Here is a 17640-nt window from a genome sequence, read left to right on the forward strand (position 1 = left end):
TGTGTTCTTTTGGGAAGTTCCATTATCTATCTTAAAAACAAAGCCATTTCTCTGACATGATTGTAGCGTCGTCACTCGTCAGCGTCAGTCGTTTTGTAGCTAATGCTGTAATACATGAGATAGCATATAATCGGTTTAATATATACAGAGAGGAAGCAGGTGTGTTCATACCTCTTATTCATTGAATTTGGGTGGAATAGGAAGAAGAGGTTCAGGCTATAGAAAGATGGAAAAAGGAAGAAGAGAGAAAGAGGAAACAAGCATGCTCTCGAACATAAAAATTTGAAAACCATCTGGTAGCTCCCACATCAACCTACAACGTTGCTCTATTCACTTTCGCAACAACGCCAGTGACCTGCTGCAGCGCTATATTGACTTGCTAATGGTCAGTGCTAATGACAGTGATAATATGTCGCTAGTGATTTGCTACTTGTTTCGTGTTTTCGTGCTTTCGACGTGGCATTATTATTGGTAATTTGGTGTATTTTTGCTAACAGTTTGAAGCTTTTTTTGTCACTTAATTTTAAGAAACAAAAGTTTCTGTGATGTTCCCGGATAGTCTGCTCCTCTTTCTCATCTTATCTGTTAATTTCATCTGTAGACTGTATCTGTTAATTTTCCCACATCTTATTCAAGTTTTGTTTCCCTATTGCCAGTGTCAGTGAATAACTGTTGATGTTCTTCATCTCTATTGAACTAAGTTGATTGATCTTCGAAATACTGCAAAAAGCCGCTTGGTTGAATTATATATGGATATTGTGATGTTTTAATCGTCTGAACTTTCAAAGAATAAATTAAACTTTTCGATTCCTGAAGAAACACATTGGTGTCCCACCATTATCAATATAGGGGAATTATCATAGGGTAGACTCTGTAATAACAAATAAGATAGAGAAGGGCAAGTAGTTGGGATATTACGCAGTATAATCAGTAATTAATTACACGTCATGAAAGCTATATTTCGATAAATTTCTATTTGGTTTATATTCATTAAACATCTACTATTTGCAATTTACTCATGACGTGAAAGTCTGCGTTTGATGTGATTCAATCAGCAGAAAATGGTAAATAATAAATGATTTACAAATAAAGAATAATAAAGAAACAGTGATTTGCAAAGAGTAAATAAAGAAACAGTGATCTGCAAACAGTAGTTAAAAACTTATTACGACCACAGTATTATTTTTGAATTCGAAAATCACAAAAACCATCAGATTTAATAAAGTAGTGGACATTAGAGAATGGAGTAATGCTGTAAATCATCATTCAGTCGCGTGATAGTTTATGTTATAGATCGTTCAGTATGTGGTGACCTGAGCACTGAATTGGAGAACGTAATCAATCGGAATATATGTTGCGCACTACTACAACACTTAAATGGTTATTGTTCTGACGTTGTTAGTGTTGTATGTTTGCAAACTAGTACAGATAGCTTACAATAACATTCCATTCATCTGAAATTAATGCCTGAATTTCGGGATGGAAAATAACGATACTTTGTCAATGGTCCTACTGCTAATGTTAAGTTAATGAGAAAAAGAAGTGTAGGAATTTTAAAGAAAAAAATTTTGACTGTTGTAGTAATTGGATAGTGAACGTTGAATTTAGTCTTGAATTTTTGACCTAAAGTCTTGAACTGAGACTTACGTAAAAAAATACTGTGCTAAAACATCTAAAACTGGATTAGGCACTGCTTATTTACAATTCACTTTGAATTTTGCTAACAAAAAGTTCAGAAAGCAGTCGTACTTGACCAAGCAAAACCTTTAGCTAATATGCTTTTTTTATACGGAATTGTTGGTTTTAACATCATCTCCATCCTGAGCTCAACACCAACTGAATTTGATGAATGGATAATAATATTTGACTACCAAATATTTCAAAACCATTTCCGACAAAGTGGATATGACAGATAGAGTGGGATTCAAAATGTATTAGGCCTTTCAGAGAGAGAGAAATTATTTTTTTACTAGTTTATTTTTTTTACTTCCTTTGGGGAATAGATTTAATGCCAAAGAGATTAAATGAATACTTCTACATTTAAGAGTTTTAAAATATTTTCTAAGGTTTTTTTGGCACTGATAATCTTGGTTGACACAGGTATTGAAAGTAACGACAATCCGTCCCTAGTTCCAGTTGGTGCAAGTGTGGGAACTACAAATCAGAGACGCTCTCGCCTTGTAGCGTCGTTTGCAAGTGTTTACAAATATTTTAATCTTTGCAAAGTTGCTTTCAATCTCAATAATTTTCTCAACAATTAAGGATTGAATTAGCGTTAGAATTCTTCTGAAATTCAGATTGGTAGAAGCAGTAACTTTTTCAATATATTATGTATATGATTTATTGACAATCTCAGATTATTGAAAACTTCTTATAATTCGTGTGTGTGAGAAGTGGTTCAGTAATTTGTTTATACTGTAAAAATCATTTAGTTTGGTTGTTAGAGAATTGCTGTTGATTAGTTTAAAATTGTTTTAAACTTTAAAAATGTTTTTCTATAAGTTGCAGAAATCATATTGCAAAATGCGAAAAAAAGAAAAAAGCAGGTTTAATAAAATCGAATTGGACTTTTCAGCTATCTTATTATATTTTGACTTTTTGTTCCGATATCATTGCAGCTTTAACTGTTGTAGTAATAGTGTTACTTTTCTGCTTTAATAATATGTAACAGAATTTGAAATCGAAATAACTGGTTTAATTTCTTCCGCTCGCATTCTTTCTCTTTATTTTATTTTTCTTTTCGTTTGTACGTACTGATCAGTGTTTTAATTTGTTCGTATTTCCACTGTGTTTTACTGATCGATTCATGAATCTTAATGGATAGTTTTCCAATTACTTCTTGCAGTATTTAAATATAAAATTTTGGACTGCAATTTGTTGCATCATCTGGAAAATCTAGATACGTTTTACTATTGTTCAAGGTAGCAACGAGTAGGATGATTTACGATATTTTAATGCATTTTCTGGAACCCTTAGTTGGACATATTTCTGGAATGATAAATATTAGCTGATGAAAGAAAATGAAGTCTGGTACGGCAGTGTTTCCTCCAGTGTGCAGTTGTATCAGAAGTTGAGTAAAAATAGTAATTTTACTATTTTTTCTTTTTTTTTTTTTTCTCTCAAAAAATGAGCAGAATGAAAAATAAAGGGTTGCTGCTATTGTATGTCATCTTTCGTTTGCAGACATTTACCGCTTTTGTATGGAGTAAACTATGTGTTTCAGCTTAATTATCAAAGTGATATTTAATTATTTCCTGGCAGGTTACCCAAACGCGTGACCACACGGAAGGTAATGTTGGATGGGCAAATCACTACTGCTTCAAGTGCTGCACGGAGGATATGTAGCAGTTCTAATTCAGAAGATTATTCCGAAGATAATTATGGTGCTTCTTTCTATTAGATATAATTTTATCACGCTGATTTCTAGGGTTGAAATAAATGTACTCACAAAAATGTTGCTGACTTGGCAGTGCATTGGAAATAGCAGTTTGTTGTGATGATCGAAATATTTGCTTTTGAAAGTCTTATTAAAAAATTTCAGACGATGAGGGACGTGCTCCATTATTAAACGGTCTTCTGTCATCAGCTAATAATGCCGTTAAAATCGATCTCAACTCCGGTATTATCGTTCAGACATCAAAGAATTCTTTTGATAAATTTCCAAAAGAACGTTGTAAAGCTGCTGTAAGTTCTATAATCGTTTTTTCTTTTTTTTTAATGGTAATTTATGTTTTCTATAATTAATGGTGGTCTTATTAGCAAGACAATTCTGAAGGATGAAAAACGATGATAGAAAATTTGACTAAATAGAATTAAATCATAGGTTGTATGGATGTGACATTATAACACTTTTCACGAAAAGATTAAATCATTTAAATCAGTAATTAATTGGAAGTAGAAATTGAAGATATCAGTGGGTTTGCTGATAACAGCAGCCGTATGCAATGATCTCGTATTATCTTTCATCCATGAAAAAGTACCACAAGAGCCGCCTTTGCCAGATGCTGTATTCGCTCATACGCCTTATATTCCTTGGGCACTAACAGTGTCCGAATATCTTATGCTTGCCTCATTCACATGTATGCTTGCATTAACTGTCTTACACAGACACCGCTGGATTATACTTAGGTTTGTTAGTTTCTGTTACCTAACCACTTATCATTCACATGCTTTAAAAAAACCTGAAACGTCAATTATTCCGGAAACCTGCATAAATAGTAGAACAAGAAAAGCCGAAGAATGCTTACGGCCAAAAGTAGTTGCCTTGCAGAAGAATCGCGGTTATCGGGTCACTGTTATATTTTGGTCGTTGTCTAACGATGCTCGTTACACAAGTACCTATTGCAGATCCTAATTATTATTGTTCACCACGTTTAAGCGTAAGATTTTTTTTCTGGTTGCGTTTATGCTTTTGTTTGGAATTTACTTTATGACTTTAAATCAATATTTCTTAAATAATTTACCCTTATTTCCTTCCTTTGCAATTAAACAGTGCCTTTTATCGTTATTCCATTCAGAACTGTTAACATTTTCGATATAAAAAAATTTTATAGATTTTGTTTTATTATCAATTTCTACTTATCTACCATTTCCCATGGTTTAGGGTGCTGACTATACGTTGAGGAATATATTTCTGAGAGCGATGCGGATTGTAAGTGGTGCTGGGTTGATGATCAACGGAAAGCATACACTTTGCGGTGATTACATTTACAGTGGTCATACAGTTGTTCTTGTCACTAGTTGCTTATTTATCACAGAATGTAAGTTTTAGAGTGTTTCTTTTTTAATAGGGTAGAGGCAGACGAAAATATCGAAATTCATAAAGTTTTCGACTTTCCATAAAAAATTAAATCTGTTGATAAGATCGCCTTCTTTTCAGATTTTTATTTGCTCTACGTCAGATCAAATGTTATTACGTGAAAAAAAAAAAGGTTACTTTCTTATTTTAGCAATTAATTTAGACAGTCCACAACGCTGGAAACCGCTGCATTTCTTTTCAATAATGGTCTCAGCTGCTGGTGTTATATTGCTACTGATATCGCGCGCTCATTACACGATTGATGTTATCATATCATATTGGATATCCACGCGGGTGTTCTGGACTTATCATACACTGGCTGCCTTCCCAAATCTTCGAGTATGTTCTTATTGTTCCTAATGGAATGTATTGTTTCTCATGCCGTTTTGCAATGTTCGAAGTAAATTTATATCGACAAGATTAGTTTTTCCTATCTTGTCATACGTTTTTGTAAATATATATTGAATGAAAGAGCATTTTTTTTTTTAGAATGCCAGCTCTCACTATAATCACTTATCAAAATTTTATTGGTATCGATTATTTTTATTCATGGAGGGAAATTTACACAGGCCTGTACCAAGAAGGTATTATTTTCATGTATGATGGAAATGAATTTCTCATCATTGTTGCAATTTATGTTCCGAAGGTATTTGCAGTTGTGGATTTAAATCTCATTTTCATCTCATTCGGGTCTTATTCAAAAATAAGAACTTTGGACAAATCATTTTTAGTAAAATGATTTCGAAGGGTTTTTAGTTCTTATATTCACTTTTATCCAGATCTTTTCTTCACTTACCTTTCTCCTAAACTAAGGCTTTAGTGTATTTGTTGTTAACACACTACTTTAATTTAAAAAGATCTCTTTAAAGGTTTGATTGGCCGTTTCCTCGGTTGCGCTTTGGTACGCGGACTACTTGCAAAACAAACTTATCGTAAAAAAATGATAGTTTTTGGACAACAAAGATAAGCATCAAACAGCACCAGAGATTGTCGATGGTTAAATATGGGTGGAATTCGTAGCAAACACATTGTGGAAGAGTAACTTATAATTGCAAGGTTATTATGTACTGATAACTTCGCATGTGATTCCTTTATTAATATCTTTAAGTGTGACAATTCTGCAGCATTGTCTTTTTTATACGACTTCAAGCTCAGTTCAAATTAAAATTTTTATTCGGAAAAACTAGATCAGTTTTTGATGGTTTCACACTCCAATTTCGTTTCAAAATTTTCGTAGTCATTTCTTTCAAGAAAATGAAAGAGCTTTCCCCTTACAAAGTTCCTGTAAATTTACACGTTCTTCTACATGCATTTATCATATACTTACAGTTTTCCCTTTTCTCTTTAACCAGGTTCTTTCTCCTCTCGTAAATCAAGCCAGTTTATGCAGTAGAATAATCAGCGTCTCAGAAATTACGAACTAATGTCTCGTTCAACACTCGCCAAAACTAGATCTGTGTCAAATCAATGATGAACACTGCAGTGCCGTTTCTTATTTGCTGTAATAATCACAAATTCATAATCTAACGCATGTTACCACTTATGTTTTCAAAGCGTACTGAACACCCACTTTTGCTGCTAACTAACACCCACCCTTTTTTGCTTTACTCTTTAAGCTTCCCTCTAAATTGTAATTTCAGGAGCTTTATCTTTATGCCGGAATCGATCGACGAGAAAAATGTTCGACACAAAAACTTATTTTGTAATTTCAATCAAAATTAAATGAGATTATAAAAGTGCATATTTTTTTATGATTCCGACTTTTTATTATTATGAATTATATACGTATTAGTATAACGCTTTTTTTCATGCTCGATTCGCTTGAAGTGTTTCATATATTTCTTTGCTCCCTACAAAGTGGAAACACCATCATCAGTTATTTGTAAAGCATTCTAAATGGGAATGCAATACTCAGGCTCTCCATCTACTACCAGTTACGCTGTCCTTTTCCCCCGAGTTCGACTTTATGTTTCGCATTTTCATCTATACATTTAATATACTCTTACTTTTCCAACTCCTACGTTTGCTAATCATTTATACAGCGCTTCCCATTTTTTTTTTTTTTTTTATACGACCTTGTTGGTAGTCACTTTGCAGAGTGAATGGAATACCAAACTACTGTTTTGGCAATTTAGAACTGTCGAAGTTGTATCTCTCGAAAATCAATTTAAGTAGGTCTCAAATATTTAGACGGTCTTGGAACAGTTAATTTTTACTTGCATAGTAATTCATTTAATTATTACCGGCAGGCTCAGATGCTTCGAATTATTTCTTTTATTTCATTACTAGGATACTTATGCATGCTTCAAGTTTTTTTTTTCTTTTCCAGTTAGAATATTTTAGGGGAGGGATTTCCATTACAATCAAATTCTGTTACAGCTGGTGTTGCACCTGCATCTGAACTGTTAAAAAACTTAGCTTTTTTACTATATCAGAAGCTCATCTGTGCGATCAATGATTAAGTTGAAGTTTCCAATATAAATTGATGTAATCTCAAGTTCCTTAAATAAGTCTTCAACAAGAATGCTTAAGTCGTTACTGAAACTAGATTGATAGATAAAATTCACAAAATATTAGTTGAATACATATGAAATAGGCTGTTTTGCAGTATTGTCTTTTGGTAAGGACAGCTTGAATTTCATTTGTGTTTTCATCGATGACTTCCACTTCTCCACTAGTTCTAGATGATTGGCTGCCTTCAAGGCTTTTAATAATTTTGAAAAACGTGTCAGGCTGTGTGTAGTCTTAGAAAGGTGTACAATTTTTTCTTGAATACCAATTTTTAATTTATTGGAGATAGTGATACTAAGCCCTTCGGTTGGTGATATCCATAAGTTGATAACTTAAAATTCAAAATCTTATCACTAGAATAGATATAAAGAATTATTTAAAAGCTTCAGCGGATGGTTATATATTTTTAGGGAACATATGAATGAAGGAAGAAAAAACAAGCAATTCCGGCAACAGTAATAAAGAAAATAAACATGACTTCAATATATAAAGCACTTTTCAATCCTGAAAGATGCCGGCAATAGATGTCTCACTTCAGCGAAGATATAACCCTAGAATGAATAGTATACACTATCACGAACATGAAAGAAACAGAAATCTGGAATACACGGACGAGTGCGCTGCAACACTTAATTAAAGTGAAGTGCCATGCAAAGTTTTCATAAAAAATAAATTGAAACTTAGCTTAATAAGCGACGGATACTCTCCATGGTTTCTTAGTAACACATCGGGATGGATTTGGATGTAGCAGTTGGCTGCATCATATTTTCGATTATACTGCAACACTTCGTCATAACCAGAATACGAGACTGAAGCTACTGCTTAGTCATTTTTTCACTACTAATACTATAGTAAGAGTTACCACGTTTTGTTCCTACTCGTGTAACATTTTCATTGAGCATCATATATCACTGCTTCCCTGAATGTGAAGAAACCAATTAGCGACCAAGAAATGAAAGCTTTTTAGCTACTACAGATACTTTTGGAAAACATTGAGAAACTATTCATTCTATGGGCTAACAAGTATTATTCACTACCTCCATTTCGGAATTCTGATGAGTTCTTGGATGAATGTGATTGCATTGCAGATTAGTTTTGCTTTATGTTCTTTCCTAATCACTTATTATTTGTAATCTGTTTCATTTACATTTATTTTAGAACAAAGAAATGGTTTAAAAGAAGTATACTTAAAAGATCTGGGAATATGCGTAAAAATTTTGATTGAGTCAGGAATAATTAACTCCAATCACTCAATAGCTCACATTATAGTGTTGTGGACAAAGGTCGTACTTGGGGCCATTTAAAACGGGCGCATTACTTGAATGAATACCGTATCGGCTCGAATCTTGTGATATATTTACTAAAATAGGATTATAACTTCGGTAGTCAGGCTGAGGTATGTACACGTTACCACGGGGAGTTGATCGAGAACGATAACGATGCGCGGCCTAAAAAAACAAGGACATTATTGTAAGAATATACTTGAAATTAGTTTTAAAACGTTTGATGACTGCTAATATTCTAAAAACATAATAGAACCTTTTGTTCATTTCGAAAAGCTGTATCGAACATTGCTGCTTTGGAACGAACATCGGAATGTATTTGGTTAAGTTCTTTGCGAGATTCGCATTCACCAAATACTTCAAGTGATTTTGTGGTGACAGTGTATGCAGGTAAAAGAACCACCGCTGCCTTATCTTTACCAGGCTTGGATTGATCAAAATCCACGCCGAAATACTGTACTGGTAGCTGCTCTCGCTGTATCTGCTGCTGAGAATCTACGAAACTTATTATAAAATAAAAAGCTGAGGCGACAAAGTAAATGACTTCAAAATCATAACATTGTTTAATAACTTAAAAACAGCAGTGGAATGAACGATAAGATAGAATATATACGAACTGAAATGCAAAGCGATACATAAGGTGGAAATGCAGTGAAACCTTCTCTCACGAAAGCAATTTCTCGTTCAAGGCGATTTTCGACATCATTCACCCAGCTGAAGTCAATATCGCTAACTTCGGTCTTCATATTCGAACTCTGGGTTAATGAACTGATCGTAGAACCATAGTCCGCACTTCTAAAAAGCTGAAGATTGGAACTCTACTACAGCTCAAAGCTACATAAAGCATTTAATGAAATAAGCACAACAAATAGAATCCTCAAGAAAATATTCTCTCAAAACTATAAAATAATTGAATGGAAAAGTGTGTTTAACATATTTCTCCCGTCCAGAAAATTTGAAGTATTTATGAAACACACTGCAACGAACTTCTTGAGTGGAAAATATCCTAACTGCGTCTGCTGCACAGTTTGATTCTGAGGTGCAGTTCCAGAAGTGACATTACAATTATATCGTTGAAATGAATTTAAAGTTGTTTCATCAATTGAAAATACCTGCAGAAGATTTAAAAACGCATATGGTTCTAACCTTCACACACTCAAAATTTTAACGAAACAGTACAAACGATGTGGTTATTTAGATAAAATAGTCATGCTGACAACAATTTTTTAAAACAAGATCAAAATAGAGAATAATAAACAGTAAGGATATACATTTCTAATTAACTGAAATATAAGTGTAATACAAAGAGAAATAAACCTTGTCGTTATCGGTTGAATTAGTGACATTTTTGGAAAACAAATCAACATTCTTTTCTGGGACTTCCTCAGCTTCTAGTGTTATTTTAACGGATATGTTACGTTGCGGATTGATATCACCAATGTTATTTGTGTTACAATCACTATACTGACTATTCCTGTTGATGGAACCTCTGATACCACTTCGATATGCATAATTTCGCTCATCGTAATCGTGGGGAATTATTGCTTTGGAATGATTGTATTCGTTGGTCGCTGCAGTCTTTTTGGATACATTGTTTATATCCGATGATTTGTGATCAGTTTCACATTTTATAACTTCACTGCTTGCTTCTTCACCAATAACATCAGCAATCTCATATCGCACAATAGCTGATGGTCCACCTTTGGCAACGAAATCCCATTGCTGCAACCGTCTAGGTGTTTCACCTAGTCTAGCATCACTCCTGGATACTTGTATTCGCTGCAAATGCCGATTCGATGAATTCTTCAACCGTATTGGCGATAGCGTTTGATGGTGTAATGAAGAATGACCGGTAGTTGATGTTAGATGACTACGATCAGATGTATCCGTCGATGGAGCAGAATGGGTCATTCGTGAATCTGATACAGCCAAACCATTTGAACAGCCACTGAAATTTATTAAATAACAGTCAACGCGAGCATTTCATTAATCCCATCAGTCCTCATAAATCTAAATTTTTAAAATCAAACTTTTTTTCGAAATGAACAAAAGGAAGGATTGAGAGCTACTGTAGATAATATTAACCTATTAAAAGATGATTTCGGTATGCCAGGAGGTAAATTAGGTACACTATTGCCGTACGTTTGACATTTCGCCACTTTCCTGCGTTCCTTACAAATACCCTTTTTTCCCACTGGAACATCTGCATAACCATCGAGAAGTTGTCTGCAATACTCGACAACTAAATACAGTAAAATGGAAATTTATCTTATTTTTTAAATAAGCAAACTATAACGTTTTATCATACAGTTTGATTTCACTAACTTCTTCAAACATATCACAGTGGTCTTACGCTAAGCATTCTGAATATGCACAGCAAAAAATTTCCCAGTAACATAAGAAGTATATTGCAGTATAAATGGAAGTGAAGATTAATATTCGAAGCCATAATTTATTATTTTCCATCAGATATGAACACTTCTCATCCTTTAGTTAAAAGTAAAGAATAAAAGTTTTCAATGTTTAGAGGTGAATAAGCTTTAATTTCATATTTTTCGTGTGTCTTGCCTTCTGATTTTCTTGCAAAAACAATTGGAAGATAACTGAAATATTTTAATGCTCAAGCAAAATTTTTTCTGAATGGAAATCGATAATGGGAAAAAGGAACAAGAAGGGGAGCGAAAGTCTCTTCATAAAATTCTGTGCAAAGCTATTCCGCTGGATGTGCACGTATGTTTTGGAATTGTTGGTGGTTTTATGCATTTGTTCCTGCAAAGAGGAATAAATCTTTGTCATTCCGCATACATTGCCCTGATCAATTCAATGGGCACTTCAGCAAGTGAAAAATAAAGAGTGACCAATGACCATCTATTAATCAAACTTTATTATTATACCATTAAATGACTGTTAAATAGTAATTATTACTTACTGATAGTGTGACAATTAAATATTACCAGAAGTTGCAAATTTTAAATGCAACTAAAATTTTGTTTCAGGGAATGTGATAAATTATTTCAAAAAAAAAAAAAAAAAGAAAGGAAAAATTAAACCTTGATAGGTTCTCGACAGAAAAAGCACGAGAATATTGTAACAGAGGTGTTGTTAGTGCATGTGGTAGTACAAGATTCGCCGAAACAGAACCCATTTTTTTCAACATTTTTTTGTGCCTTTTTTGCAACTTTTTGAATTGTTTTAGAGTTGGCGGCGGGATGGATATAATTGTTGGCAATGGAACTATCGTCGATGGTCTTCCAGGTGAATCATCCACAAAAAACGCTTCATTAAGAGATAAACGAGAATTCCCGATTTCCCAGTTCTGTAAAATATAAATAACCTGAAAACAACAACGAAATGGACTGTTTGCAACAAAACATTAGCAAATAAATAAAATATGGACATCAGCGCGTGTTCGCATCTTATAAATCACAGTGTTCTAAAACTAGAAAATTCAAAAATATTGCATATAAACCCAAAAAATAAAAATCATGGCGGAAATTTAATGTTACCAGTGCAGTACAGCTATGGAATGTATGTCCCTTCCCGACCAGTAATTCATCAGTAACAATTAAAAAATAAAATTTCCAGTAATGAATAGACTGTTCAAATAGAAACAAGTTTTCTATGTGAGTATGTGTCACACATTACGTAGTGTGTATGTATAATGTATTTGTATACTACGAGTACCATGGCAAGAATCTTCATGGTTGCTTGCGACGCATTTAATAAATTAAGGACATTTTTTTCTTTTCTTCCCTCAAATTTTCTCCCGATAATTCAAAAAATTTGTCCATATGGGTATAAATATCAGGCCTTTTTAGAAAAATGAAGTGAAATTAAACCCAGTAAATTCATGAAACAAAAATGAATAAGTAGAAAAAGCGAATACACTTTAATTTCAACAAGTTATTGAACACCCAATGTGCATATTTACGCAGAAACTCGACAGTCAATTTCAACAAACTATTGAAAAAACTAGAATGAATCTTGAATACATTTACGAATGCAAGATGAAAAAGTGAAATGGATGTGACGATTACTGCTGACTTAACCAGGAAAATCATCCTAATTATCCGAGATACCTAATCTTTCCAAAAAATAGTCAGTTGCACTGAGCAGTAGCATAAATACTACAAGAGAAAACATTGAGATTTCAAGAAAAGAAGACATTTATTAAAGAAAAAAGCTTCAAGAGCTTTAAAAAAAGATTTATGTTAAAATTATCAGTGGTGGTTTCTTGAAAAAAGAAATGCAAGAAAATGAAACGGAAAAAAAAGAAAGAATTCTCAACATTTTATCAGTACTTATCTGTTTTGTGTTCACTGTAATGCTCCTATTTCTTTAACTCGTTCATTAATATCTAATATTGCCGTATCCAGAAAATCAGCACCACTCTACAAAGTTGTTTTCCAAAAAACGTAATTACAGTTATCGTGGTTGAAAACAAATGAATTATTTAAAAATGATGTGGCGGAAAAAGACTGATTAATCATGAAGGGTGGTAAAAAGGAACTCATCGGATTTAAAGCAATTAATTCAAACATAGCAAGAAAGTAATGCCAAATGGTAAATTAATAAATCAGTTTTTCTAATCAGGAAGATTCAAACAATTCATTGTAGTAACAATTCCAATAACGCTCTCTTATATTATGCCCCCAGAACGTATCAAATCAATTTCACAAAGTCATAAGCTTCAAAAATCCGACTATGCGTCTAATTTGATGAGTTTCAACCATAGTGGTAAAAAAAAAATAACATCTGTAAAGAGGAATAATGCTGATGACGACTTCAAAACCACTTCGATATGAACTCGCTGAAGGTTCAATGAATGTTCATAGAGCATCAGACATTTGGAATAGGAGGCTAATGCATCGATAATTAATCCACTTTGCTGCTCGCGAGAAAAAAGGAACGCATATTGGTCAAACACTTACAGTCTTAAACAGACTGAAGATATTTCCAGCATCATGCAAAAAAAAAAAAATTGGTATAACATCTTAGCAGGCAGTTCAAGACTTTGAATCTAATTTAATTAGCAAAGTTAGTTAACCATATTCAAAATTAATTTATCAGTAATATCACTAACATTTGTTCGCCATCGTTCGGAATCAGCCGGACTGGTCATATATCCGGAATCAGTGCCACTGAAGTGTTGCAGCGAATTGACTGATTGATGAAAAATAGGTGCTCCGTATGACTGTGCAATGAAAGGTGCAGTATAATAATGTGAATCGTAGTTCAGGAAATTTCTTGATCCTGATCCTGACCCCAGTAAGTACGGAGGCATATAGGACGAAGACGACGACTTATTTCCCATTTTCCTCAACTGTCGTCCATTCCGCCAACATTACCACCACCACACAAACTAAACTGCCATCAAGTTATGGCTCTCCCCATCTCCAATTGTGCTCATTGTCGCACCTCCCGGCAGCACAACAGTCATCCTTTCCTTTGCCTGAAACGTCCTCCAACGTCTCTCTCTCTCTCCAATGCTTTCTTTCTCCCTCGGGAATGTCCCTCCGCCGACATATTGCATCTGTGACACAGATGGGGGTGATTCCTTAACACTACTCAATGAGATCCGTCAAGATGGCATGTCCATGTCGATGTTTCACTCCCTCCTCATCTTCCATTCCACTTCAACTCTCCTCGTCTTCTATCATTACCATTGCATTTATAAACATTTGGCTGACTGCCTGACTCATATTGTTTTCTGATAATATCAATTGCAGTTTAAATATTCAATCGTAACTAAAACTAAAAACTACACCAGATTTTTGTCTAGTTGTTTAGTGGAAAAGAAATATTTCTTAAAAAATATTTGGAGATAATTTCATTTTTCAATCTCATGATATTCAAATTTAAAAAGGAAACTTCTACAGTCCAGTTCCTTTGAGTCTTGCACGATCAAGTTAGGAATGGAGATGTAGATCTAGATGAGAGTAGTACACCTGTACAGTAGGGTATCGATACGTTTTTTATATAAAGCAAAGTGGCTGATGAGATTGAAAATGAGAACTATTAAGTGTATGCTCCCATTATTAAAAGATCACTACAGAGAACAGGTAAAGGTCAACTTCAAATGACCTCATATGCCACTGCGACAAATGGATATTCATATATTAGTCTCTTGATGGTGGATTGTCCAATGCATTCCCCTTTCCCTTTTCCCTCCCCTTCTCCTTCCTCTTCCTCTTCCCCTTCTTTTTCCCTAACTCCATACTGCGAACATATTTAGTTTCGAACTCATTTTGAAAAAGCGATCTCGTCGAACTACTGGGTCCGGCTCAGAACTCTTGACTAAAATTTGTAGATTACCGTTGAGAAAGTTCAATGTTTAAGAATTTGCAGAGATAACCCTAATTAGGAAATTGTTTTGACGTAACCTGTAATATCAAATCTCGAAGAATACTATTGTTATGATCTTCATAGTCGTAGCTACGATTTGTTATCCTGCTTCAATTTATGTTCTTGAAATGTTACATATTTTATAAGAAAGTAATACTCTGTACAAATTTTTGAATGCCACGAAAAAAGTTAATTGCTTATTGAACTAAGAAAGTTGCAAAAGCTTTGCCAAATATAAGCGGTTTTCATTGATAATTTCTCAGTTAATAAATGAAAAGAAGTGAAGAAGAAAGAGAAGGGTGGTACTCACATCTAAATAGTGTTAATTCGTACTGCTGCACTGTCAATCACTTCGCAGTAAATACCGAGGTCTTACACAAGTTTACTAGACACGTAAATAACATCCATATTAACTGAATCGCACCAGAAATAAATTTTTCTAAGAACTTAGTGCTAATAAATCGCTTTAAGAATAGATATACTGCATTTAGCATATAGATTCCAAGAAAAGGATTAACATGATGTGGTCGTGGACGTAAACAGTATTAATTCATTTAGATAGTGTGAAGGTTTTGGGAACATCTAAAAAACTCACAGAAAGATGCTGAAATTAAATATTTGGTAGTTCAAAGTGATCTCCTTGCATGAAACATGCTGTTAATTTTTCGCTTGAAGAGTGTAATTCTGTCATCTTAAGAAAGAGGAAAAAAAAAACTTTTATAAAAGCATTTATGATTTCAAGTTGCCATCATTTCTCATAAAACATTCCGATAATTACCATGACTATAATAGTACTTCGTTGTAATTGCATGTCTATGCTGCTAAAACCTATCATCCTGAATCCAGTAGCTTTACGAGCACAATTTAACCACTAATTGGATATTTATTATAATCAAATAGACGACCCATTTATGAAAAATGAGCAGAATACCACTCATAATTAAGAAAAAGTATTTGAAAAACCCACACGCTTGTTGTTCTCCTTCCTTTTGTTCATTAATTAATGTTTGTTCATTCATATAAAGTTTATGCAATTAAGAGTAATATTAGTAATGGCCTCCTTATTTGGAACCGAATAGTCGGTAATATAAGATAAAAAACATTTTTCTGTCTTCAGTCTTCAACTAGATTGGTGAACATGAGCGGTTTTTGTACGATTTTCGAAAAAATAAATAGTAGTAATCAGAAACAAATCATCATTTACTCTAGATTAGTTGATGCTCTGCTTTGCTCTCATTTGTGTAAGTTAACTAATTAAGTGAGATGCATTCAATGAAAGAAAAAAAAAAAACGCAGATTAAAGTTGGAATAAAATTTTCATCCTAAATACATTAAAATTTCTTTCTTTTAATAGTTCAAAAATTAGTTGCTCTCGAAAATTAGTGTATATATTGAAAAAGCACAAAACACTTTTGATTCTTCAGTCCATAATTTCAACTTGTATAGCAAATGGTAGCTTAAAAAAAAATAACTTTATTCAGGCAGAATACACGAAATCTGTTTTTAATTTGATTTAATTTTTTAATGGACTCTGATTTGAGATCGAATTGGAGACAATTTAATACAACTTGAGAATGGCAAAATACAAAGAATGCATATTGATCTCAATTAATATTTTATAACGCAACGACTTACTGTGATAATAACATCCATTTGTAACTAAACATGCAGATAGGTATCATAATGCATACTGGCAACCCATGCTTATTGGATATATCGAATTAGATCCAAATATCCCTCGTTAATGACTTTCCGCTTTTATCCTTCATGTATAGAGTATGAAAAACAAAAGTGGTAAATAATTTCGAGAACAATCAAGATTTTGTTTAAAACTTTTGAACAACAGGCGGATTATCCGACAAACTCCCACATTTCCGTTTTTTATCGGCCTGCATCTTTGGAAATAAATTTATCTCTCATTAATCTATGGTTAAAAGCTAAAGTACTGCTCTCCGCTACTAAATAATCTGTTTGAAAGAATTTAATATCTACTCGTAAAGTAAAATGGATTTCTTTTAGATAGAAGATAAAGGTATCAAAAGCGGTTACTTTTAAGTAATGTTCTTAAAGTTTACACAACAGATTCCGAAATAGCAGTATGAACTTTATCTTGTAGATTCTCGTGATTTCAGAATTTGCTGTGCTTTAAAAGCAATCTTAAAAATTAAAAAGACAAGTGGGTTTATTTTTAAACGTTGTGTACTTTCAACAGTGAGAAACATTAATTAAGAAATCTAGAAAAGGGTCATTCCAATTCTCCCCATATCAATTTCCACTTCTAAAATATGTGTCTTTTGATTTCTTTTCAAATATAACGTTGTAGATTCAAATCCCACACCATTGTTAGAATATTGAAAAACTTCCAATAAAAAAAAGAAAAAAAAAAATAGTATAATTCAGTGCAATAAGGTTATTAGCAATAAGGTCAGTGCAATAAGGTTATTAGAACATTGTATTTTTTAAAAAAAACAATATTTAAAACATTAAAGTCATCAATTTAATTACTTATATGATAGTTTGCTGTAAAATCCAATATAGTCATTTAATGAACTAGACGTTCAAAAAAACTGCATATTGCTAATCTGACCACTATATTATCAACTCGATCGTGGTTGGTAATGAAATTAATAAGATACTTAACAAGAAAAACAGCGATTATATCAGTTCTTGTAACACTGCATAGGAATTAATTCAAACGAACTA

At 33.2% G+C, this 17640-nt stretch overlaps 2 protein-coding genes across 3 annotated transcripts; one reads left to right on the forward strand and one right to left on the reverse strand.

Annotated features, from left to right (window-relative positions):
• Nucleotides 1-3292: 3292 nt before the first annotated feature.
• On the forward strand, nt 3293-5734 carry Bma-sms-1 (Uncharacterized protein; the record flags this gene model as incomplete). Its single annotated transcript, XM_043073986.1, has 8 exons — nt 3293-3383; nt 3542-3684; nt 3908-4128; nt 4271-4379; nt 4604-4760; nt 4962-5137; nt 5288-5382; nt 5668-5734. 8 exons carry the CDS (start codon nt 3293-3295, stop codon nt 5732-5734), a joined length of 1059 nt encoding a protein of 352 aa, XP_042929920.1.
• Nucleotides 5735-8210: 2476 nt separating this feature from the next.
• Nucleotides 8211-13906, reverse strand: Bm2016 (Uncharacterized protein; the record flags this gene model as incomplete). 2 transcript variants are annotated; one of them, XM_043073987.1, is made up of 9 exons in its annotated part: nt 8211-8228; nt 8572-8757; nt 8849-9087; nt 9251-9387; nt 9580-9704; nt 9910-10540; nt 10678-10818; nt 11643-11908; nt 13676-13906. In XM_043073987.1, the coding sequence occupies 9 exons, from the start codon at nt 13904-13906 to the stop codon at nt 8211-8213; spliced, it is 1974 nt and encodes a 657-aa protein (XP_042929921.1). The 2 variants fall into 2 exon arrangements, with proteins under 2 accessions (XP_042929921.1, XP_042929922.1); XM_043073988.1 differs by lacking the exon at nt 13676-13906 and having other exon boundaries at nt 11643-11749.
• Between the last annotated feature and the right edge of the window lie 3734 nt (nt 13907-17640).

This window comes from Brugia malayi, assembly GCF_000002995.4.
Source record: "Brugia malayi strain FR3 genome assembly, contig: Bm_v4_ChrX_scaffold_001, whole genome shotgun sequence".
Classification (NCBI taxonomy): domain Eukaryota; kingdom Metazoa; phylum Nematoda; class Chromadorea; order Rhabditida; family Onchocercidae; genus Brugia; species Brugia malayi.